This window comes from Podarcis raffonei, chromosome 7 (genome assembly GCF_027172205.1).
Source record: "Podarcis raffonei isolate rPodRaf1 chromosome 7, rPodRaf1.pri, whole genome shotgun sequence".
NCBI classification, from domain to species: Eukaryota; Metazoa; Chordata; class Lepidosauria; order Squamata; family Lacertidae; genus Podarcis; species Podarcis raffonei.
The window spans coordinates 67,240,130-67,265,801 of NC_070608.1; the positions used below are offsets into that span (position 1 = coordinate 67,240,130).

At 43.9% G+C, this 25,672-nt stretch overlaps 1 protein-coding gene across 1 annotated transcript; it reads left to right on the forward strand.

The window, feature by feature from the left end:
- Positions 1-1,075: 1,075 nt before the first annotated feature.
- Positions 1,076-25,633, forward strand: VPS4B (vacuolar protein sorting 4 homolog B). The gene is made up of 11 exons (XM_053397053.1): positions 1,076-1,292; positions 8,194-8,305; positions 8,775-8,925; positions 10,376-10,443; positions 11,537-11,656; positions 12,245-12,401; positions 14,252-14,400; positions 14,625-14,706; positions 16,991-17,210; positions 20,112-20,249; positions 24,041-25,633. Exons 1-11 carry the CDS (start codon positions 1,269-1,271, stop codon positions 24,140-24,142), a joined length of 1,323 nt encoding a protein of 440 aa, XP_053253028.1. The 5' UTR covers positions 1,076-1,268; the 3' UTR covers positions 24,143-25,633.
- The last annotated feature ends 39 nt before the right edge of the window (positions 25,634-25,672 follow it).

Sequence of the window (25,672 nt, forward strand, 5' to 3'; positions counted from 1 at the left end):
CCTGCTCTGTATAGGTCCTGTCCTGTCATTTGATAGGGTGCCTACTTGCCCTCCTTCTTAACATTGAATGCTCTCTATAGGTGTCTCCAGGTCCAGTACAAAGGCCATAAGAAGGGACAGCAGGGTGTGGCAGGAGAGGCTGGCAAGTGCTGCAGGAAGATTCAAGGGCAATCAAAGATACATTTAAGCATTGCAGGATAGTCATAGTCTAGTGTTATATATATATATATCCAGAAGCAGTATCTACGCCTCTTCAAGAATACCAGCTATTCTTCAACAGTTCTCAATATCTCTTTGTGAACTGAGATTTTCAACCGACAAATATGAAAGACTGGAAATGTTTCTCTGTGTTGATGAGTTTGTCTTAAATTAGACCTAATGTATATATGAGATTACCCAGCAAAAGCTCACACCTCTCACTGAGTCTGTATACATACTTAATGTACACATAGTAAGAGGCTCGTTCTTATTAAGCTACATTGCTTAAGGCTTCCTGGATGCCCTGTGATCATATTATAAAGTGGTTGTGTTCTATGTCATAAACCAAGCACTGCTAGTTGATGTTTATTTTTGTTTTCCAATGTATTTCCTTATCGATTAAAAAAAATAATAATCCAAATTTTAATTCTGAAAGTGTGGCCCAGAAAAAAAATTTTTGAGAACCACTGGCTTAGCATCTTCAGACCTAGATGCGTGTTAAAATTAAAATTAACGTGCTCATTGGGTTGGATCCCAAACAAAGTACAGTATCTGCCTTGTCATAACCAGGGTGGGAGACGAAAAAAAACTCTCTGTTGTGGACGAGCAACAGTTAAAACTATCGGCAACACAAGCCTAACCACGCCCGCTCGAAGCAGGGAAGGCCCGCTGAAGTCAAAGTGTGACAGGCGTGGTGACGCTTGCCAGCACTACGACACCGCGCCGCGCATGCGTAGCAACGACTCCACCCGCCTCGCCTCGCCTCAACTTCCTCCTTCCGGCTTGGCGCCGTTCCTCGTCCCATTGGCCGTCGCAGGCGCACAGCCATGACGTTGAGAGGACGTCACGGAAGCGGAAGAGCCCTTCGCTTCCTTTCTCCAGCCGGCTGTGGGATTCGCTTGCGGAAGTAGCGTGAGGGGTTTTTTTTAATCGTCGTTTGGCGGCGGCTTCCTTGTATAGCCGGTATACAGGCGAGAGGGGGGAGAAAAGCGCGAATTGTCAACGTAACTTTGTCCTCTCTCTCTCTCCGTCTCCCCGGGAAAAACCGTCCCCGTCAGCCCCCGCCCATCATGGCGGCCACATCCAACCTGCAGGTGAGCACCTGGCGCGGGGGTTGTTGGGCGCGTGACGGGGAGCCGCGCCAGAATTCCGAAGTGTGTAGCGAATGCGAGGCAGGGAGGGCGAGGGAAGGAGTCCCTTCGTGAGGCGGCTCACCTTGACTGGGGCTACATGGACGGTTGCCTCTTAACTGACAGGAGTCCCTGCCGCTCGAAAGGTTCTCGTAATGTCGAGGTTCATACGAGAAAGAGAGCCTCCGTTTTTCCCTCTCTCTTAAGCAGCACGACGTGGGAACGAACAGCAGGGGGAGGCGCCTCGCCTCACCTGACCTGCCAGCGCCCCGGAAGCGTCTCTTTCTCTCTCTCTCGGAGCTGTCAGGATGGTGGCTGGCTGCTGAGCTACTACTGCTTCGGCCTTGGCCTCACACAGCGAGTCGTGGAATTGAAAGGGACCCTGAGGATCATCTAGGCCAGAGATTTCCAAAACTAATCGTGATTATTAGTACAGTGGTACCTCGGTTACGTTTCAGGTTATAGACTCCGCTAACCCAGAAATAGTGCTTCAGGTTAAGAACTTTGCTTCAGGATGAGAACAGAAATTGTGCTCTGGAGGCGCGGTGGCAGCAGGAGGCCCCATTAGCTAAAGTGGTGCTTCAGGTTAAGAACAGTTTCAGGTTAAGTTCGGACCTCCAGAACGAATTAAGTACTTAACCCAAGGTACCACTGTATTACTTTTTTTAAAGACCTGCATCATTTCGCGATGCAGCAGTTCGGTTTGGCTAGCAAACCTGAGGTGAAACTAACCCCCTTTCCGGGGGAAGCGCTCGCACAACGCACCTGCATGCTGCAGCCGGCACACTTAACATATCGCAACACACAGTTTGGAAAGCTCTGATCTAGTCCAACCCCCTGCGGTGCAAGAATGTGCAACTGTCCCCATACAAGGATAGAACCAGCTGTATCAGCATTATCGGAGCCACACTGTAACCCAGCCGAGCTATCCAGACACCACCTTGGGAGAAGCAATGGGGTGCCTCGGGGCATGTGCAGAATGCATTTCTGTTTCTGCAGAGGCAGCACTGTGTTCTTAATCTATTTTGTTAGTTTATTTACTTAGAGAATCCTGGAATTGTAGTGTTGGAAGGGGCTGCGAGGGTCATCTTGCCCAGCTCCTTGCAATGCAGGAATTTGTCACCCAACGTGGGGCTCAAACCCACAACCCTGAGATAAAGAGTCTCATGCTCTACTGAGCTCAAGGTGGCATGTGTTCTTCTCCCTCTCTCTTTTATTCTCACAAGAACCCTGTGAGGTAGGTTAGGAGAATCACTGTTTAACCATGGTTTTAAGGCCTTGGTTATACAATCAAAACTAGCTGGACAAATAATTTTTATCTGACGGGCAGAGCAATGCAATCCCATTTGCGTCCATCTCCATGTGTGTTGCATTGAACAGACATGACTATCTGCTGGCCCTGCCACCCTTGCTATGAAATGGTGTTGGTGTGACTCCCCTGGCACAGATCTCCCCCTACTACTTACTGACCATGTGGGTAGAAGTGATGTCGGTGAAGAGCTTTGTGCAACACTTCTCAAACACCTGACAACTAGTTGAATGTTTGGCATTTGATAAATGCGGTGCAGAGAGCTTAGGAAGCTTTTTGAACTATGTCCTCCACCTCAATGGGCCAACTGCGGTAAGTTCCAATCACCTGATGCCAGATGCTTGACAGATGGTTGGTCCCATGCACTACAGATAAATCTCTGCAGATAAATATCTACAGGTACTACAGATAAATATCTGGACTACTTGGCTGAAAAGGTTCCCAAACCCCTGATGTAACCTCTGCCACCTGCCCCCTTGCATAATTTGCACATAATTTGTAGGTTTCACTTCTATTGTGCAATATTTCATATACTGCAGGAACTAGAGCAGGGGTGTCAAACTCAAAATCATCGGGGGCCGCATCAGCAGTTTGGTTACCCTCAAAGGGCCGGTTGTATCTGTAGGACTATGTGTCCGCTCTTTATTATCATAAATTATTGTCACTGCATTTAATTATTACTGTTTTTTGTAATAATGTAAGTAATAACTAGCTCTGAAAGCAGAAACATAGTCAGAATAATGGCAAGTAGATATTCAAATGTACAATTATTGTACAATTTATTGAAAAATGATTTTTGGTAACAGACAGTATTTTTTTAAAAAAAACATACAAATATTGCCAAACACTTTTTATTACACATATGGCAAACACAAGGCATTAACTTTTTTTTAACTTTTCTGACTAGATGGCTGACATCGTTTTCCTGAGGTCAGTCCATCAATGTCTGGCGTTAGGTCTGACTGTCTTTTTCAAGCTGTGACTTCCCGCGGGCCTTGTGTTTGACACCCGTGCTCTAGTGCGAAGAAGGGAGGTACCACCATTTCTGGCACCTGGGAACGCAACTGCACTTCCAGAACCTCAAGTGTAGAGGGGAGTGACACAGAATACACACTCACACCACCTTAGGCCAGGTCATAATCCCCAGTTCCGCCAGCTTTTTTATAATCAGCTGGCAGGGTGCTTTAATCTTCACAGGGTCCCTAGCCTTCATTTTAAAGAGCAGCCTCCAGGATGCACCACCAAGACAGATCCCACCTGAAAGTACTAAAAGCATGCACTTCTGTTGGGATAAAGATATGGGTGTCACACGCCTGTCAAAATACTATTGCAGCAGCTACTGTAGGGTCATGGGGAGTAAGCGCTGCTATTCCTCTGTTGATGGCAGTGAGTTTCCTGCCTGTGGTGAGGATTTCAGCATTCAGTCAAGGGTTCCTAGTCCAGGCATGCTCCCTCTGGACTACGTTCCCATGGGAGGTCCACCGATCCACCAACCTAAGGCAGGAGACTGAGAAGAGATATGATAGCCATCTTCAAATGTCTAAGGGGCATTTCGCATGGGAAATGGAGCAAGCTTGTATTCTTCCATTAGGGAAGGTAGGACTCGAACCAGTGGATTCACGTTACAATAAAGATTTTGACTAAACATGGGAAAGAACTTTCTGCTGGTAAGGGCTGTTCAACAGGGGAATGGTCTCCCTCGGGAGGTTTTTCCCTTCTTGGAGGTTTTTAAGCAGAGGTGGGATGTCTGTCTGCCATGGATGCTATGGCTGAGATTCCTGCACTGCAGGGGTTGTACAGTACTGGATAGCCCTGGGGATCCCTTCCAACTCTACGATTCTATTAGGATCCCTTTTATAAAAGAGAGAACTTTAATGGCACGGCCATTATTTATTTCGGCTTCTCCCAACGGGGCCACGAAGGATCAGAAAAGCTGAAGAAGAGACCCTTCCTCAGAGGAGGCGGGAGACCACCGGACCCACCGAGGAGGGGAATCCGGCCGCCTTTCCCTCCAGAGCTTCGCCTTTTGCCCCGGCCAAGTTGCGCCGAGGGCGCCTTGCGGGCTCTGCGTAGCTTCAGGCGGAGCCCAGGAGCCGCTTCCCGGCCTGGAGGGCAGGCTGCGCGCGGGACCCCGCCGCTCTCGGGGCGCGACCCAGACCCGGCTGCCTTCCGCGGCCAGCAGAGGTAGGCCGCCGGCTTCTAACCCGGCGGAACTGGGGAGTCCCGGGCACCGCGCCGCGCTCCCCGCTCCTCCCGCCCCGCCCCCTTCTCCCGGGTGCCCCCTCCCTCCTTTGTTCTCCGGAGCCCCGCCTCCCCCTCTCCCCCAGCTCGCCTATTGGCTCACACAGCCGCCACTCGGGTGGGGGCCCGCTTTGGCTCCGCTCCCCGGCCGCCGAGAGAGAGCGGGAGTGTGCTGGGCTGGGCGGCCGGGCGTCTCCTTCCCTGCGCTGCTTCGGCCGCGTCTGCAGCCGCCGCGGGACCAGGCGGGAGGCCAGTCATGCCCAGACGCTGCCAGCTGCTCGGAAGGAGCCGTCGCTCCGCCGGGCAGCACCTGCCTGCGCGCCCCTCGCTCCCTGCGCCGAGGATGGCGGGGGCGCCGGGGGCAAGGCGGCGCCGGGGCTGCTGGGCAAGCGGCAGATCCTGATGCACTTTGGGGAATTCCTGTCACAGGGAGCAAGGCAGAAGCGGAGGATGACGGGGCACGTTCCCCGGGGGAGCGGGGCCGCGGCTGCCTGGCCAGTTTCGTCCCACGATCCTGGAAATGCTACACGGGCCACATGACGAGGTCTGGCGGGCCGGATTCGTCCCGCGCGCCTTGTGTTTGACACCCGTGAACTAGAGAGTAAATAAAATGCCATTTTGTCTTATTTGCACTTATTTGTTGACGTTTTCTTGCATACAACTTGAAAGAGCAGATACGTGATGGGTTGACTTTCAGGCTCTTAAATTTTTGTTTACTAATGTAGTTCCTTAGTTTCATTTGTTGGAAAGTAAGTAGCTTAGGGATTCACTAGTTATTTATCCTAATTCAAGATTTCAGTGCATGTATTTTTGTTTCTTGGTAACTTTGGGTAAAATCTTCTTTGTGCACTCACAGAAAGATCATAGCTCAAAATACATAACCTTGCAGTGGCGTAGCATGGGGGGGTGCCAGGGGTGCCGGGCGCAACATCTGGGGGGGCGCGAGTCCAGAGGGAAGGGACAAGTTCCTTCCTCCGCCGGGCTCCCCGCCGCCACCGCCAGCCTTGCGCCCTAGTGCGCGCGCGCCTCCCGCCGCTGCGGCTGCGCTCCACTCACTGCTCGCAGGAGGAGCAGCCGCTGCAGCAGCGCCCACGCCGCCACCGACGCCTGGCCGGCACGGGCAGCCTCCGCACCCCGCCGCCGCCATCCCCTCGGCCCAGCCACAGGCGGCAGCTGCTTCTGCCGACTGGGAGGGAGGAGAGCTCCTAGGGGCCTCGCCGCGCCCTGTGCTTCCCAAAACCCTCCGAGAGGAAGCCGGCGGGCGGACGAGGGTCTCCAGGCGGAAGGGGGCGCCACTGGCTCCGGCTCTCAGCGCAAGTCTCAGCCACGGGGGGGGGCAGGCGAGGACGGAGCGCGGCTGGAAGCCCCCGGACCCGGCCGGGAGGAGGAGAGGCGCTCGCCAAGCCCGGATCTGGAGCGCCTCGGAGCGCGGGCTCCACCTACAGCCCAAGGAGAGGAAGGGGCGGGGAGGCGCCCGAGGGCAGGGGGCTTGGTTGCCTCGGCCCGCGGGGGCTCCGCAAATAATAAATTTAATAAATTCCTGCTGAGCCTTTGGGGGGGTGTCCTTGGCTCCTTCACTCGCCCCCAGCCCCAGTGGCGTAGCATGGGGGGTGCAGGGGGGGCCGGCCGCAACATCTGGGGGGGCGCGCTCGCACTCGAGTGCTAAAATCCACGGGTTACTTGCCTTGCCCCGGGTGCTGACAACCCACGCTACGCCACTGTAACCTTGGTATGACTTTATGTGGATTGCTTTATCCAGGTGTATTCTATTTTTTTCTGTAAAAAGTCCTGTGTAATATACTAAGTAATGTTTTGTTCAGTGGAAGTTTTTCTGTAATTGAGTGAGGTGTCTGAACGTTTCTGAAAGCAATTTTGGGCACAATTGTATCCACACAAACACACACACAGTTTTTATCTTTGCAGAGTTTTTTAAAAGATCTGCATTAATAAATGCTAAGAATTTCTAGCACACTTAATTCACATATGCACAGATATTGAAATACCTTGTGTGGTACATAAACCATTTCCATCTTAGTAGGAAGCATTACCTCCATGGTAATATGTGTTGCCCATAGCTTGGCAGCTCCTTGTAACTGTCCTCTCAAAGGGAACAACCCAACATGAAAAGCGAACAAAACACCTATCTCTAAAATGCCTACTTTCCAAGTGGCATGTTTAAAATCTGAAATCATAATGAAGATAATAGCCTGGAGCCTAAGAGAAATAAATGGGGGAAAGTTCATGAAAGAGAAGTACCACATCTGTTGCTCCCTACCCACTGGAGTAATCAGAGCAGACCCACCATGGGAATTTAAGTTACATGGATTTCAATGGGTCAACTCTGCTAGTTGGGTTATTATTTTATTATTTTTATTTATTAAATTTGTATACTGCCCTTATTATACCCGTTGGTCAGGCATAGGCAAACTCGGCCCTCCAGATGTTTTGGGAGTATAACTCCCATCATCCCTAGCTAACAGGACCAGTGTTCAGGGATGATGGGAGTTGTAGTCCCAAAACATCTGGAGGGCCAAGTTTGCCTATGCCTGCCATAGGTCTTAGGGTGGTTCACAACACAGGTTACAATATAAAAGCACAAAATACATAATACAAAATTAAAACAATTAACAATACTAATGTATACAAACTAATAAAAATACACTCTCCAACAAAAGTTTCATTCTGTATCATGCTAAAGTTTCATTGGTCTCATGTTTGTTTCTATAAGTATTGTGCAAATCATCTGCATGAGATGCTTTTGGACACAGGAATGACTCCCAAGAGTGATTCTGTGGCTTTTAATTGTAATGTGATAACTGCTTCCTTAAATTGTACTGAATATAGGTGATTATCCACAGAACTGTAAAACTAGTTTGGAGCATCTAAGGGGGCTTTATTTCTCCTGTCCAATGTGGCAAAAAAAATTTTTGTTTTACTGTGGAGAGTTTCAAAAGCAGTGTGTAATACTGTAGGGTGAGGGTCTACTGTATATAGGGGAGGGAGTCAAAACTCCCACTGTGAGCACACAGATCCTTGGGTTTGCCTACATTAGTTGGCTGTGGGGATGTTCTTCAATATCTGAGAAGTGGAGAAGTGAAACAGAAGTGAGGTTCACAATACAGCATTAACCATGGCTTACTGTAGCATTCTAATCCAGCCAGTATAAAGCCTCTTGACTATTTGAAAATGAAGGTGTCATTTCAGCATATAATGCAGTCCTGTTGTTTTCTTGCATTCCCATATTACGAACACTTGGGATTAACTTATTTAATTGTTTTAACCTTAATCATGTTTCTTTCCTTTCCTTTTAAACAGAAAGCAATAGACCTTGCTAGCAAGGCAGCGCAAGAAGATAAAGCAAGAAACTATGAGGAAGCCCTCCGCTTGTATCAACATGCTGTACAGTATTTTCTTCACGTTGTCAAATGTAAGAAGTATAAGTAGCTGAGATTTTTATGTTTTTAAACATTCCTTCACATTCTTGGAAATTACGCCAGTAGGTTCCAAATTACATGCCATGGTCTTGCTAATGACATTTTGATCATAAATTAAATCAGTTAATTGGGACTAAGAAAGGGAAATGGAGATCTTTTGGAAGACTGACCCATCAGTTTTATATAAATGGAAGGCTAACGGCCAGTAATGATGTATTTGGAAACTGAACCTCTGCACTGAGAAAACTGAGTACAAAACTAGTCATACTAATTGCCTCAGAAAATAATGCATTCTGTGCACTAAAATAAAAAGGAGCACCTGGAGAGGGTAATTGTGACTATAACATTTTTTGTTATTTATAGGGAGGGAGGGGATGTCTAATTATGGTTTGTTGTTTTGCTTCAAGACAGGTACACTGTAACTTCGATTATAACGCAAAACAAAAAACTTTTCATTCTCAGATGAAGCACAGGGTGACAAAGCAAAACAAAGCATCAGAGCAAAGTGTACGGAGTATCTAGACAGAGCGGAAAAGCTGAAAGAGTATTTGAAAAAGAAAGAAAAAGCTCCCCTCAAACCAGTCAAAGAATCTGGTCCAACTGATGAAAAAGGGTATGTTAGTTTCATGTACTGCAACATTCTCCAAGTTTGCTTGTTTAGTATTTAATGCTTTCAGTGGTGGTGGAACAGTGCGTGGAAAACACCATATTTCAAGACCTGTGGCCCTACTGGTGATTTTATGACTTGGTTATCGCACATTCTATATTAGATCCTAAAAGCAGTAGAGTTAAATGATACGACATGGTATCTGTTTTAAGCATCCATTCTTTCTTGGGATGAAACAGGAATGTCAGAAAGAAAATTGTATTCAAATAGGTATCATTCAGCCCACTTCACTCACTACTTCTCCATTTTGAGGGCGGTGAAGCTCAAGGCTCATACTGGGTAGGGAGCTCCCTCAGGGACATAACTTTCAGTGACTGTGTGGTTCTTTCCTGCAGCAGCAGTTTCTGTGTTGTAACCACCGACTTCCTTACTGAAAAGGAAGTGCATGGAAAAATTAAAGGACTTGCCTTCCACAGCATGTTGGCGATCAGGGGTTCCAAGGACTATTGTGTGCTGACACGTCCTATATTTCTTTTGCTCCAAGTTCTCTTTCATAAAACTATTTTACAGCAAGATTCTATCTTGTGCGGGGGTTATGTTTGTGGGGTGGCAATTATATGGAAAAATGTGTATACTCAAGCCATCATCTTGGAACCGTCCCTTCGTGAACATCCTTACCCTATCCAGAGCCATGTGCTGAGTGGGCCTTACCAGACTCTGAGATGCTGTCATGAGATCTTGTGGGGCCATCCAAGTTCCCATGAGGTCTCATGAGACCCTCCTGGAGCCCAGTAAGCAAGTCTTAGAGCCTGAAAGCTCTTTCTGCAAAACAAGCTTTTTAAGCTCTCTGCCTTCCATGCATTTAACTTGTGTGAAATTCAGCCAGCTGACCTTCAGCCACATAAAGTTGAAACCGCAGGTGTTAAATGTGCATAAGTTATACAGTGGTACCTCGGGTTACAAACATCTCAGGTTACAAACACTTCAGGTTACAGACACTGCTACCTCGGAAGTAGTACCTGGGGTTAAGAACTTTGCCCCAGGGTGAGAACAGAAATCATGTGCTGGCGGCGCAATGGCAGCAGGAGGCCCCATTAGCTAAAGTGGTACCTCAGGTTAAGAACGGTTTCAGGTTAAGAACGGACCTCCGGAACGAATTAAGTTCGTAACCAGAGGTACCACTATAATTGTATTACTTTTGAGTAATGGGAAATTACCATGAGCCAGGGTCGGACTAATAAGCTGCATAAGAAAAATCTTTTTTTGTAACATCCACCTACAAAAACACAACTATTCCCTTAATCTTTTGACAATTATATGCTTCCAAGTTTTTTGAAGTCCGAGTTTGCATGTTATGAGATGGGTTTACAAATAATGTCATTTAAAGCAACAAGAACTTGGCTGGAAGAGCCTGTCTTTTAGCTGTGCATTATTTTTTTCCTTATACCCAAATTAGGAATGATAGTGATGGGGAAGGAGAATCGGATGATCCTGAGAAAAAGAAGTTGCAGAATCAACTCCAAGGTAGCTTTACATCAAGCACTTAATATCTTGAATAAAGTCTTTTTATCAAATGAACAGGGCAGAAGTTGCAAGATAGATAACTTGAAACATCTAATTAATATCAGCCTAATAACTGGACAAACGTTACAGTTTAAAAGGGGGAGTGCAAATGTACCCCCTTTTTCCCTCCTAGCTGATTGCAGCCACTTTGTTCTCTTTCCCTCTGCTTCTCTGGTGTAATTGTCTTTTCTCTCTCCCTGCTTGATCCCAGACATTCAGGATTCTCTTGCAGAAGATACATAACTACATAGCTAATCAGATTGACTACTTAGCATTGCCACTGATGGTAAATGATACAGGCATGAGGCTCCAGGGCCGAGGGAGGTATCCCTGCTTTGCAGAGGCAATCCGTTCACATTCCCTTCCTTCTGCTGTTATGCTGCAAGGACAGTGTCAGTACCAGTCTTTTTGGGCTGTAAGGGATGATAGTACTACCCATGCAGTACAGTTTGGGTGAAGATACGGAGCTCAGCTCTGTATGGTTACATTCCCTTGCACTGCACAATGGGCAGATACTTTCTTCCGTGTTCATTCCTCCGTCTTCCCAAAAGATCACTTGAAGGTCATGAGAGAGAGACTTTATGACCCGGCCACCCCAATCAAAATCATTCTACAGATCAAAGAAAATGTAAAAATTCAGATACCTTTAATTGGAGTCTGTTAAGTGAAATACTATAGGGCTGTTTTTTCCTAGTTTGAGAATAGGATAGCTTTGTCAGTGCCAGGATGTAAACTTCAGTTTTCCAAGTACTGGAGCCTTTGAAGAAGCTCTTCTGTAAACGTTAGACTAGAAATTATCAGTGCTCTACTTCAGTGGTGATACTGTTCTTTTTTGAAACTGGAAAACAATGAGCCGTTTAAAATGATTTGATAATTTGAGGATCTCGCAGTGGAAATAATTTTAAAATATTTTAGTTGAACTATGATGCTTCTAGCTGCTGCCAATGTCTCACATTAAATCGTTGTTCGATTATATTCTGTTTATTTTTATTAATTGTCCATATATTGTAAGCTGCCTTGTGAGGATTTCAGTCTTAATAAATCAATTTCATAGGTGCTATTGTCATGGAGCGACCAAATGTCAAATGGAATGACGTTGCTGGGCTAGAAGGAGCGAAAGAAGCTCTCAAAGAAGCAGTAATATTGCCTATTAAATTTCCTCATCTTTTCACAGGTATTTCTTTATATATTGTCTTTCAGTTACAAAACCCTAAAATGTTTAGGCTGTAGGGCGAAGTACCCTGCTTGAACATCTGTGTACATGGGTGTCCTAACCTTTCAGCTGATCAGGAATAGTTGCTGCTGTCATACCAGTCTGAGCTGCTAGGGTGCACTTTACGCCACATTTGGGCATTCCTAGTCTGTTTGCATGTTTGTATTTCCCTAGGCAGGGAATCTGGTGCTGAGTTGATAGATGGGAGCCCTAGACTGAAACAGAATGTAACATTTTCAACATGTAAAAAGGGTGCACCAGAATTAGTACCTTGTATTTATTTTTTTCTGGTACAATCCTGTGTGTAGCTGTTGGCAGGAATCTAATTTCCTGCTGACAATATCATATTTTATTCTGATAATTCCAAAAACATACATATGGAAGTAATTTATAAATGATAATAAAAGCAAGAAGTACCTCTCTTAATTATGTCACAAGTGATTATTTGCAGGGGTTGGGTGTTATTTTGTACCATAATCAATTCCAAATTGATGCTTTTTCTAATTACTCCCCCCCCCCCATATTATATGTACACTTTATATTTCTTAGGGAAGAGAACCCCCTGGAGGGGCATCCTTCTGTTTGGACCCCCAGGAACAGGAAAATCCTACTTGGCAAAAGCTGTTGCAACAGAAGCTAACAATTCTACATTCTTCTCCGTATCTTCTTCTGACCTTGTCTCAAAATGGTTGGGCGAGAGTGAAAAGTAAGTATTAAAGCTATAAAGGGTGGAAGCTTCCACTTCTTCAGGGATCGTGAACCCACATGCCAAGCCTTAATTTCTGTTCAAGTGACCCCTTTGCTCTTGTATGAGAACCAAGGGATAAGGTAACTGCAATTTGAGTATTCTAATAGGTGCTTTTCCTGTGTTATATAAAATATATTGTCTACAAAACCTCCTGTAAAAAAAAAGCCTTTAACATTTTTCTAGGACGCTGCGATAGATGAATGTGGCTACCTATCAACAATCTCACAGGTTTCAAATTCTTTGTTTAATCCCCCCATGAAACGAAAAATTATGCAACTTGGAAAAAGGGTGTTTCTGCTCTGCTTGGAGAAACAGACTGAAGGGAAATGCATAAGAATGGGGAAATACATGGAAGGAACTGATTGACTGGTCCTTTGAACGAGAGCTGTGTGGTTCTAGAGGAAGTACCACCCTCTGCTTCCTAGTTTTTAAATTGCTCACTGGCACTCCTTGATACACTTCTCTGTGGGGTGTCTGGACCCAGTATGTCTGACTGGTTTGGAAAATGCAATATCGTTCCTGGGCTATTCATACGTAGTTCATGTATGAGACTTGGATATTAAAAAGTACCTTCATGAAATAAAGAGGGGGGTCCTGTTTTGTGGGGTTGGGAGAATAAGAAAAAAAGAGGAAGAATTGGGGATTGAGGTATGTACCAAGACAAAATTGCTTCATGCATAGTTGCCCATTCTAAGTGAATGAAGCCAGTTAAATTTCAGACAGACAAGTGCAGTGGTTTTAGGTTTTTTAAAGGGGATAACTATAACATTTTAACTTCTTAGTGTTACATTTGCAGGGCATCGCCTCTTCTGAATGAAGGAAGCATATCACATTTCAGATAGAAAAGTTCAGAGGTTTTATTCAAAAGGAGCCTTTAATATTTGAGGGTGAAGGAGTTTGCTTCTGCACCCCAACTTGGTGGTGCAATTTGTATGAAAATGGAATACATTGTAGAAGCACCTGTATGCTAAATAACCTACAAAATTTCAGGATAAGTGCAGGAGTTAGGGAACTGTCAGGAAAATCAGTTGAGGGTTTGTTTGCTTTTTCCTGCTCAATTGACATGAACTAAGATCATTCCCAAAGCACCGTTGCTGGAAATAAAGGTGGGATGGGACCTGGTCATTTGCTTGTTGGAAGCTAGCAATGTCAGTCAGAAAACTAAGCTCCCTCCCCCTGCCTGGCATTTTCTTTTTATGGAGAGCTTGGGAGGAGGAAACACAACCATTTTTAACAGACAGTCTGGGATTGCATGCACCAAATCTATGAGTTAGATCTGAGTTTGCTTTTCAGGAAGATCTTCACTTTGGACAAAGCCTGAATAGCTATGCGGCAGCCTAGTTTGGTTCTAGATTTGATCTTTGCCCAAAGCAGATGCATAGTGACAGTGAGGGACTGCAATAGCATTCAGGCATGTAGGCCTTCAGACTAACTCTCAGCTACATCATCTCGAAAGTGTAATAATCTGCTCTGCAATGTACCATGTCTTTCATGTTTCTCTATACTATGACATCTAGAAATGTTGTTCTTCAGCTATATTGCAAAGAGTCCTGAAATTATAGTTACTGAGCAGTTGGATAATGGTTCTAATCAATGGAGAGATGACCAAGAACGAATAACTTTGCTGTTTAATTTCTCAAACTTTGTATGAAGCAACTGGATAAAAGGCAATTCTTAGTTATAAAGGTTCTAGTATCTCATCATCTATGGAAGATTAGCAGCTAAGAACTAAGAACTGAATTTCGGAAAACATGTGAAATACTTCCGTGTTGCTGTCCTGCTGTAATGTAACTTAAATTGTTCCACAGGCTAGTGAAGAATCTGTTCCAGCTTGCCAGAGAAAACAAACCTTCAATTATCTTCATTGATGAAATAGATTCTCTCTGTGGCTCCAGAAGTGAAAATGAGAGCGAAGCTGCCAGACGAATTAAAACAGAGTTCTTAGTTCAGATGCAAGGTAAGATCATTTTCTTGGCATGGCTACTTAAAGTAATATGATAGCTTATATAACATGATTGTCTGTGGCCTAGCATTCATTAGCCGGCCTAGGAAAATCTGTGGAGATAAAAGTTTATGGTGTTTAAAATATGCTAAGTTCAGTGTTTCTCATTCTCCGTGCTATACATTGCTTAGAGGTTGTTATTATTATAGTCACTGATTAAATTCACCTGTTCTGATTAGGAGTTGGAACAGACAATGAAGGAATTTTGGTTCTGGGAGCTACTAACATACCTTGGGTTCTAGATTCTGCCATCAGAAGAAGGTAAGGTATAATAACATAAATAAATTCATTATTGTCCTGGTCAAAGTGACACTGCTTGCAGTTTAGTCAGGGTTGCAGGATTACTTGTCCACCTCTGGTATAGTAACACCTCTCTCCTGGTGCTGACAAAGCACTGCAGCCCAAGCATGTAGCAGTAGCAGCAATGAACACCACTTGCATCAGTATCAGAATATAGTGGGTGACAGAAAGCACTGGACAGTTTTGCTCCACTTTGGTGGCGTATTTTTTGCCCCATAAGACACACTTTTTTCCTCCTAAAAAGTAAGGAGAAATGTGAGTGCGTCTTATGGAGCGACTGGCGCTGCGCAGAGAGGGAGAACTGCGCAGCGCCCCTTCAGCGAAGAGGAAGGAGGAACAGAGCCCCTTCTGTTCCTCCTCCCACTTCGCTGAAGGGGCACTGCGCAGAGCCTGTCCTGCGAAGCCAGAGGAGGAACAGAACGGTCTCCTCCTGTTCCTTCTCCAGCTTCACTGAAGGGGCGCCGCGCAGTTCTCCCTCTCTGCGCAGCGCCTCTTCTGGTTTCTGCCTTAGCCGTGCGCAGCCTCTTCGGGCAGGGGGAGCCTTCATCCCGCTGCCCTGAAGAGGCTTGGCACGGTTAACCCAGAAGCCAGAACAGCCACACGGTATCCCAGAAGCCAGATCCCTCTTGCTGTTCTGGCTTCTGGGATTCAGAATATTTTTTTCTTGTTTTCCTCCTCCCAAAACTAGGTGCGCCTTATGGAGCAAAAATGCGGTACTTCAGTTAACCTACGATGGCACTAGTTGTTTATGTCGGTGCAGCGACACAGTTTTATAGGATTGTGCGGCCACATATTATTTAAATGCATTGGCGCGGTTCACACACCATGTTAAGCCAATGTGTGACTTGGCCCAAGTGTGTGGGCTCCAGGTGATGGAATTGCAGCCTTTTGCAGCCTTTTGCAGCTCCCCTTCTCCCCTGGTCATTCTACTGCTGTGCTGAGCTTAGCCATGGCTTTGCCTACTGTGCTATCTGAACCCAGGCTCATGGTTTAGTTCTCTCCAGGCTAAGTGTGAACTGTAATTAAGGATTACCCTACCTCATGGTTCATCCAGGAGAGCTACAGCATGAACCTGGATTCAGACGACTCGCTAAATCAAGTCATGGCTTCATGCCAAAGCAGTACAAACAGAGAGATGCAAAATGGCCACAATCTCTTTCCTGGAAGCTTGCACATTGATACTAAGCCATGGTTCGGCTTAGTGTGATGTGGAAACCAGGCTGCTGTAAACAAAATGTTTCTTCATTCTGCTCACAGAAGTAATTATAAGATCTTTGAGTAATCTTGTCAGAAGAATAAACAAACCACAAGGATTACTTTGTACTGTGAACCTATTAGTTTGGCTTTGTTTACTAAAACTGGGAGCAAGCACTATACCCATGCATCCTCCGCTGTCAGTTGCTAAGCAGATTCCTGTTTCTGATATAATGCACAGATTGTTAAAAGAGACCAGGAGTGAAACATCAAAGCAGAGTGCAAAGGTATGCATGCAGCCTCAACCCTTGTGGCCAGATCATGCTTTATGAAGTCAGAACTACTGCATCCAATGCTTGCCTTAGTATGTCCCTTAATGGAACAAACTAATATTGTATTGTGAAACATCTGCAATACTTCTTAAATCATCCATGCAATTTTTTTGCTTTAAGAACATGAAATATGTTGGCTATGATTTAGTGCGTAAGCAGTTCTATAAATATGGCGTACAGTGCACTTTTATGGAATTTTAAAATACAAGTTCCTGAATTTTATTCAAACAACCAGTAACTTTTAGTTATTTTATTATTTCTCTAGACCGTAGAAAATAATTTTGTCACGAGCATGAAAAAGAATTGGACAGCTCAAAAGGACCTGGATTCTAATACTTGCTTTTAAAACTCTCTGTCTGGGTGCTGTTAATCCATGGCTGGATTTTTCAAAAACTGTAGTATAAAGATAGGGTTATAGTCAACTGTGTTTTACAGAGTAGACCCATTTAAATTAATAATTTCCTTTCTCCAGGAAACCCATTGTTTCCTCCCTAGTTGTGCTAGAAAAACAAACTTGAATTTGCATGAAATCTGTTATGGGCAGTGGTATTTTTCTAGGAAAAGAAATGGCGGAACTTACCATAAATGCCTCCCTTGTTCTTTTATAATGGCTGTGGCACCTGAGAGGTGCCATAACTGTGTTCCGGTAAGTCCTGTCTGGAAAAAAACCCTGGTTATGGGTATGGATGAGCATCATTGTTTGTGATTTTTCTAATAAGGTTTGAGAAGCGCATTTACATTCCCTTACCTGAGGATCATGCAAGAACTGCAATGTTCAAGCTTCACCTTGGGACCACTCAGAACACCTTGACTGAATCAGATTATCGAGAGCTGGGGAAGCGAACCGATGGCTACTCAGGTGCCGACATAAGCATAATAGTACGAGACGCCCTAATGCAGCCGGTTAGGAAAGTTCAGTCGGCCACACACTTTAAAAAAGTGAGTAACTGGAACTTCTAAATTCTTCTTCTGCATGCTCATCAGAGGTCAACAGGTGGTTGTTTTCAGGACTCCACTGCAGGGTTTTGTCCCAGGTCACGTGTGGTTTCTCTGTAATGCAGCACAAAGTTTAAGGGGAAGCCTCCTGCACCTCTCAACTTGCAGCTGGGGAAGAAAGGGCGGAAAACACAACACAACTCTGAACAGTTCATAACAAGGTGCCTACTTTGGTGCCTGCAGGTGCTCTGGCAAACTAACGCATCTCTCCGTTCCAGTTACAAGCCAACAAGGAGAAAGTGCGGCACAGGTATATCAGCTTGCTCGGCCTTTTCACTCGGATTCTCTGAGCCCCCATTGTGTAGAGGGAAGCCCATATACCTGTGCCTCCCTTCTCCAGTGGTGAGCTGAAAACAGGAGGTATAAGCATGTTACTGCTCTGTGTTTGTACACACAGTTGGCAAGGGCAGAGCCGAAACAAATCCCAGGCTTCAGCGGAACTCTTGTGCCTCATTGATCAAACAGGAAAATGACCACACCTGCAGGCAAGCTGTCGAGGAGAGAGCCAACACCATATCTTGGTTCTTGCTATTCCCTACCAGTGTCTTAACAGTCATCTTTAATTAGTTAATTAATTAATCAATCAATTAATTAATAATTTTATTTATACCCCGCCCTCCCTAGCCAAGACCGGGCTCATGGCGGCTAACAATAATAAAAATAAGTTGATTAAAATACAATTTAAAAAACAAGATTAAAATACAACATTAAAACATTAGGATGCAGCCTCTTCACAGGGGGAGAAAGGAAAAAGAAAGAGGGGGAGGGAATCAAACTGATTCCAGGCGGAACAGCTCTGTCTTACAGGCCCTGTGGAAAGAAATCAAGTCCCACAGGGCCCTGGTCTCATGAGACAGAGCGTTCCACCAGGCTGGAGCCAGTGTTGAGAAGGCCCAGGCTCTGGTTGAGGCTAATCTAACTTCCTTAGGGCCCGGGACCAATAGTGTGTTGCTATTTATGGACCTTAAGGTCCTCCATGGGATATACCAGGAGAGGTGGTCCCGTACGTACGAGGGTCCTAGGCCATGAAGGGCTTTAAAGGTCAAAACCAGCACCTTAAATCAAATACTATGGTTTTAAGATTTTACTTGATGGTTGCAGTGCTGGTACTGTATATGAGGAAAGTGTCATCCCTGTCTATTTGTCTGTATCCTCTCCTATTTCATAAGCTATATTTATATTTTAAAAGTGATCCTTGCTTTGCATAAAACTTCTATCCCAAATTTTCCAGAAGTCCTAGGATACTTTTTAAAACAACAACAACAGTGCTTACACACAAATGTCCTTTCCTATTATAGTTCATCACATTTGGTTTAAAAGGGCTGCAAGTCATGACATGATACCAGATTCTGCCTGAAATTCGACATGCTTGAGAATGTAGACAACCAACTGTCTGTCCCAGAAAGGAGAATCATGAATATTGGTGCTAAGTACTGTGCAGAGAAAGGGGCTCCTTTCTTATTTTTTTAAGTGGTGTTATCTTGGGCAAATGCTTTCTAAAATCTGGCTTGTTTGTTTAAAAATATATAAACATGTTTTCCGTATTTGGATTATATACACTGTCTTTTCATCAAAAAATTCTGAAAGTTATAAAGGCGGGCAGCAGAAAAAGAACTTTACTAGCAGGTCTTCTTGGCAAAGCATCAGAAGCTTATATGCAGTTGAGTTCTGATTGCCAAGTAAATTTACTCTTTTCTAGTGGCACTGTGCGTTAAACCACAGAGCCTAGGACTTGCCGATCAGAAGGTTGGTGGTTCGAAACCCCACGACGGGGTGAGCTCCTGTTGCTCGGTCCCTGCTCCTGCCAACCTAGCAGTTCGAAAGCACGTCAAAGTACAAGTAGATAAATAGGTACCGCTCCAGCGGGAAGGTAAACGGTGTTTCCGTGTGCTGCTCTGGTTCTCCAGAAGTGGCTTAGTCATGCTGGCCACATGACCCGGAAGCTGTACGCCGGCTCCCTCGGCCAATAAAGCGAGATGAGCACCGCAACCCCAGAGTCAGTCACGACTGGACCTAATGGTCAGGGGTCTCTTTACCTTTACCTTATAGCTCTCCACAGAATGGATTTGGTAGTTGTTCAAATGTATCCTGAGAATGCCCCATCACAAGAACATAACAAGCAGGACAGGATGTGCTGGTTATGGTACTAAACCAAGTTTATTTCTCTCATGTGCTACATAGCATTAATGCTTTTCTTCCTGCCTGGTATGACTTGGTCTGCCAGAAAATCCACAGAACATCGCTAGCCAAGCTTTTGGGCAAGTACAGTGGTACCTCGGGTTACATACGCTTCACGTTACAGACTCCGCTAACCCAGAAATATTACCTCGGGTTAAGAACTTTGCTTCAGGATGAGAACAGAAATTGTGCAGCAGCGGTGCAGCGACAGCAGGAGGCCCCATTAGCTAAAGTGGTCTTCAGGTTAAGAACAGTTTCAGGTTAAGAACAGACCTCCAGAACGAATTAAGTTCTTAACCGGAGGTACCACTGTATGGCAATAGCCAAGTCTAAAGAAGTACATAGTGCTACTCTTAAGGCACACTATAAGTACAGGTGCAACCCTGCCTTTCCATAGATGTGGGTTTGGGTCTAAAACTTGGCGAAGTAAACAGGGAAAATAAGCTTAATTATGCCACATAATTACATCTGTGGATTCTCTTGCTCTTTCAAGCTTGCTATAAAGTCACATTGCCTTTGGCACAGGATGCCACTTATGTTCTAGATTCACATCCTTGTTCACTTGTTTCCTGTTAAAGATAAACAGGTATGCCTTTTACCATTGACCTTGTTTAACAGAACCTCCAAATGCATTTACTCCTGCATTTACTCTTGCTTCTTCCAAAGGTGAAAGGACCATCACTGTCTGATCCAGACGTTCAAGTAGATCTGTTCACTCCATGTTCTCCGGGAGAACCAAGTGCCATTGAAATGACGTGGATGGATGTGCCAGGGGATAAACTACTGGAGCCTGTTGTTGCAATGGTTAGTCTTTGTTTTGCTATGGATGTTTTCGCCTTGGACTAGCTCTGCCAGAGGTCACAGCCTTATAATTAAACCAGTGTCCTAATTCCTGGGCTTACTGAATACCTGATATAATTCCGATGGCTTAGTGATGGGTGTGCTCAATTGCTCACAAGAGAGATATGTCCCTTCTTCCTGCAACTTCTCTCCAATCAAAAAAGCTCCTCCCTGTTGTGCTTTGCCATCCTAGAAGGTGTGAGTGTGCCCTTGCATGCATTCCTGTCCTAAACCTTCCTGCACTAGCTGATATTCTTTATGTGGACCCTTCTTGCTTTGTGCATAAATGCTTAGGATGTGGTTGTTCCACATAAAGATGATAAAGGTGAAGCGTTTCAGTATCTCCTCACAGCCTTGCATTAAATACTTGGAAAATGACACTCAATATAAGTTGTGTAGAATTATATATAAATGATTTGCTGCTTTCCTCTGAAGTTCAACCACCACTATTACAAAAACATACCTACTATTGTCGTAAAAGTTCCAGACTGGATGTGGTTTATGCAGAGTGAAAAGGTGAGTATATTGATTGAAGAAGGTGGTGAGTGCGCTAGAATGGGAGATGTGAACTATTTATTAGATATTTTATAAAATTATTGAATTCAGTATACAAAACAACTGCATATAATTTTATATTTAATCAACTCTGCTGCCTCCGCCCCCTTGTCAGTGTAAGTCCGTGAAGAAGTACATCCCAAAATCAGTTCATGTGCTTTATTTTACATAATTAGAATCAACAAAACCAAAAAGCTACAGCTCCCCACTCTGGAGCTTTTTTCGCTGTTGAAATAAATATCAGTTCCCACACAGTAACAGCAGACATTTCTATAAATAAGTTTGAAGTTTAGTTTAAGCCCCAATACCCCTTCCACCACATTATTAAGGATATTGTTCATTTGTGGTAGTACAAAATTAAAACCGCTTGCACACAAATAATATTGTCTAAGGCTGAAAGGAAATATCTAATTTGGGTGTGCCCAGTGGATTTGTGCCTCCTTCCTGTATCCTAAAACTGACATTGAAAGTATCCTCCAGTTTCAAAAACAGTTTGCCATGAGATATAATTAACAAACTTTACCCTATGAAAATACAGGATGAAAAACAAGTCATTAGTTGTGGCTCTTGACTGCAATATTTTGTTGTCAAGTTATTCTTAAGTGATATGGAGGAGCAACATCATAATAACAATCAAACATTTAATATTAGGACATCCACCTTATTGACCTGGTTTTCCAATAATGGTAAGCCAAACAATGGCTTACTGCAAACAAACAAGCAAGCATGCTTGTTTTATTGTTATCATTGCTTTCTTTGCTGCGAATTATTTTGTATTGTGAATTTTATTGTTACCAATCTTTTTCTGCCATTTTTGTCTGGAAACGTAGGGAATAAATGGAAATCTGCTGAACTGCAAATGAGTTAAAAGAGAAAAGGCTCTAAAAGTTGCTTGCTGCTTCTAAGTATCTGTGAAGTTTTTGCATTTTCTTTCAACTCTAGCATAAAAGTTACATCCCGTATGGGGCTCACTGACAAAAATCCATGTGCCCAACAAGCTTTGTAATTTCTCTTGAGTCTTTCTTTCTTAAAAGAGGAAGGCTTGCAAGTATTTTTGAATAATGACTTCATTACATCAAAGTCTGCTTCCCACAACCTGTCCAGTGGTCAAGGGAAATGAAAGCTTGTTTATAGATTACAGCTATAACAAAGGCGGCATTTTTTCATCTCCGCCAAGCTAAGCAGTTGGCCCCTTATATCTCTCTCGCCCTGACCTAGCCACTGTGATCCACGCGACGGTCATCTCCAGACTGGATTATTGTAACTTGCTCTACGTGGGGCTGCCCTTGAGACTGACCCAGAAACTCCAGCGGGTGCAGAATGCCGCAGCGAGACTCCTTATGGGGGCTTCGCTGTGAGATCACATTCATCCGGTACTATACCAGCTGCACTGGCTCCCGGTGGAGTACAGGATCAGGTTTAGGGTGCTGGTTTTAACCTTTAAAGCCCTATACGGCCTAGGACCCTCATACCTACGGGACCGCCTCTCCTGGTATGTCCCACAGAGGAACCTACGGTCTGCAAATAAGAACATCCTGAAGGTCCCAGGCCACAGAGAGGTTAGGCTGGCCTCAACTAGAGCCAGGGCTTTCTCGGCAGCGGCTCCAATCTGGTGGAACGCTCTGTCACAAGAGACTAGGGCCCTGCGGGACCTGACATCTTTCCGCAGGGCCTGCAAGACAGAGTTGTTCCACCAGGCCTTTGGTCAGTGCACAGCCTGACTCCCTCCTCTGGCAACCTGCACAGAATTTTGCTTAATGGTTGCCATTAATTTGATTTTAATTAATTTTTATAATGAAATGTTTTTAGAATGTTTGATTATTTGATTGTTGTTAGCCGCCCTGAGCCTGGCTTCGGCTGGGGAGGGTGGGATATTTTTTTTTATATTATTATTATTATTATTATTATTATTATTATTATTTCCATAACACATAATTTGCTCTCATTTTCCTTCCTAAACTTTTGTTCAGTGGGCAGGCATATGGTGGATATTGTTTCTGGGATTATACCCTTTAACAAGTCTAAACTTGCTGGTGGTACCTTTTTTTGGCAAAATCTCATGGTTCCGCCTGGTACTTTAGTCATCCAATAGTAATGAATTCCTCTAACAAATCTGTGTATGTTGTGTTTACAAAAGGGTTTGTTATGTCTGTTTAAAAAATAACAAAGAACATCCTTAGGAGATAAATATAAAAATATGGTGAATGGGGTCAAGGTGAACACCTTAACCTACATTGTTGCCTACCCTTGAGGCTTCAAGATTCATTGGGTATAGTTATATCACTTGGAGGATCAAAACTTAATAACTTGCCCTGTACTTTAATGTGGGTTCCTAACAAGTACAGGCTTCAAAAGACAAATGCATGCTGATTCTGCAGGTGAGTGATGGTGGAATTGTCGTGATTCTGTCATGTCAAGAATTGGTGTGGCCTAGTAGCTATGAGACAGAGCTGGTACCTGGGTTGCCGCAGCCATGAATTTGTTAGGTCAGCACACACCCTTAGCCCTTTGGCAATATGAGGACAATACTGATCTGCTTTACATGATCGCTCTAATAGTTGTTATATACATTAAATGCATTGAATAATGAAGTTGTTGAATACTGAATAGATTTACTGATTAACAATCTGTTCTCATATCTGTTCCCAACCTTTGGAGTGTGTGAGGAAGTGTTCATTCACTTTCTTACCATTATGTTGTCATTTCACGAGGCCCAGAAGTCATTCTGCGAACACTTTTCATAAACACTTATTCAGGATTAGATTCGATTTGATTTGATTGATTATCAATTTATTTACCTTCCTTCATCCAAGGATCACAGGGTGATTTACATTAAACATGCATCTGAGTAAACATGCGTAGGATCGTGTTGTCAAGCAGTAATTGACATGCATGGGTCTAACTACCTGTAATTTAAAGTAGGTGTGGTGACAGAGATTTCCTGGTCTCAAGTATCATGGTTGCTTAATAATATTGGTAAGCTTCCATCTTTGTCACATGAATGATTGGTAAAATATATGTAGAAATGTGTTGGCTCTTCTGTATCTTCATGGCTGCTTCTTATATTTCCCCCCTCTATTGTGTCATTGAGCTGTGAAGTTGGCAAATGTATGTTGGTGACTTTTCTTTTTAATTGCACGTAGTTTGTTTACACGGAGAAATATTTGGCTCTTGACTGTTTGCTTTTCTCTATGTGGCAGGCGGATATGCTGAGGTCATTAGCCAACACAAAGCCCACTGTGAATGAACATGACCTGGAAAAACTAAAGAAGTTCACAGAAGATTTTGGACAGGAAGGCTAATCCAAAGACCATTGAGACCCTAAATTTCTTTATTTGGAATTCTTGCCTCTTTATTGCCAATAAATGAATTGCGCCTTCCTTCCTTTCCATATGAACTGATGAGCCATTTGCAAGGACCCTTGAGCTTTTATATTATCACTTTCCAGAAATATCTATTAAATGTCTTCTTCTGAGAGCATGATAATGGGATCTTGTGGCGAAGAAGAAGGAAAACGTGGTGAAAACACTTTAACATGTAACAGCCCCTTTAGCTATTGCAGTTTTTTAAGTTTGGATTTCAGGTAATTTATACTAGTCCTAGTTTATCAATATTATAAAACTCCTATAGACCAAAAACAGGGATGGGGTATTTGTGACATTCCAAATGTCATAGAACTCTCAGCTTTCATCAGACCTGGCCAATATTGGCAATGGTCAGGAATGATTGAAGTTGTGGTTCAACTATATCTGAGGGTTACAGGTTCCCCACCCCAGCCTAAAAAACAAAACAAGTTGAGCAGAAGACACATTGATTGCCTGGTGTTTTCAGCGTCAGTCAATTTTGTCTGCAAAGAAATTCTCCATTTGAAATTATGCAGCATTTGGTAATATATGTAGTTACATGGGAGTTGATTATAAAGAATAGCGAAAGAAATTGGGGTTGGGAAGTGAGAAAGAAGAACTTGCATTTTTAAAAAGGCCAGTACTTAACTGAGCGTAATGGTGAACTGGTACTTTGTATTTTGTTTTCTGCTGTGTGGTATTCAGACATTGCCTTAAAAGCAGCAAGCATTGTTTTTAACACCAATAGACACCTGTCACTGTGCAACCTACCAGAAAATAGCTTAAAAAATAAATAAATATTTTGGAGGAACGTTTCCTCCCCCCTCCTGTTTTCATGGAATGTTTCTGTTGGGTAAGAATCCATGGACAACCCTGCAGACCACATTTTAGCAAGCCATCCATTGAGGGAAGGATAATTCTGGACTCATTTGCAAAGAAACTTTGGGACCAAGTAGGGAACGGCGTAGCAAACCTCTCTGAGGTGCCAAGGGAAGTTGGTCTTGTTCAGAGTCTACCTACAAATGTCTAGCTTATTAGTTCAATAACTAAATATATTGGGAATGGGTTGACATTTCTTTAAACACAGTATAGGGGTAGTGCATATGGGTTCCCCGCCTCCCAAGGCCTTTGCTAAGAATTATTCATCTTAGAGAAGTGCCTGAATGTAACTTACAACACTGCGGTCACAGCACTGAGTTGTGCCTTGTAAGTTTGCCCCTGTTGTAGACAAGTGATAATCAATAATGTAACACATTGCATTATTGTTAATAGAATTGTACCTTGTAGATGCTTTGTGCTTTACAAGATTTCTGAGTTTATTAAGTACTGTATGGTTACTCTCATGAGATTTGGTTTTGTTTTTCTGTACATATTCTGTGTACTTTCTGAAATCATAGGACTGGTAGAAATTTGCTTATGAATGAAGTAAAAAGTTGCAATACAACACTAGCTTATGTTTCTTTAGTTTTTTTTTCCCTTTTGGGCAGC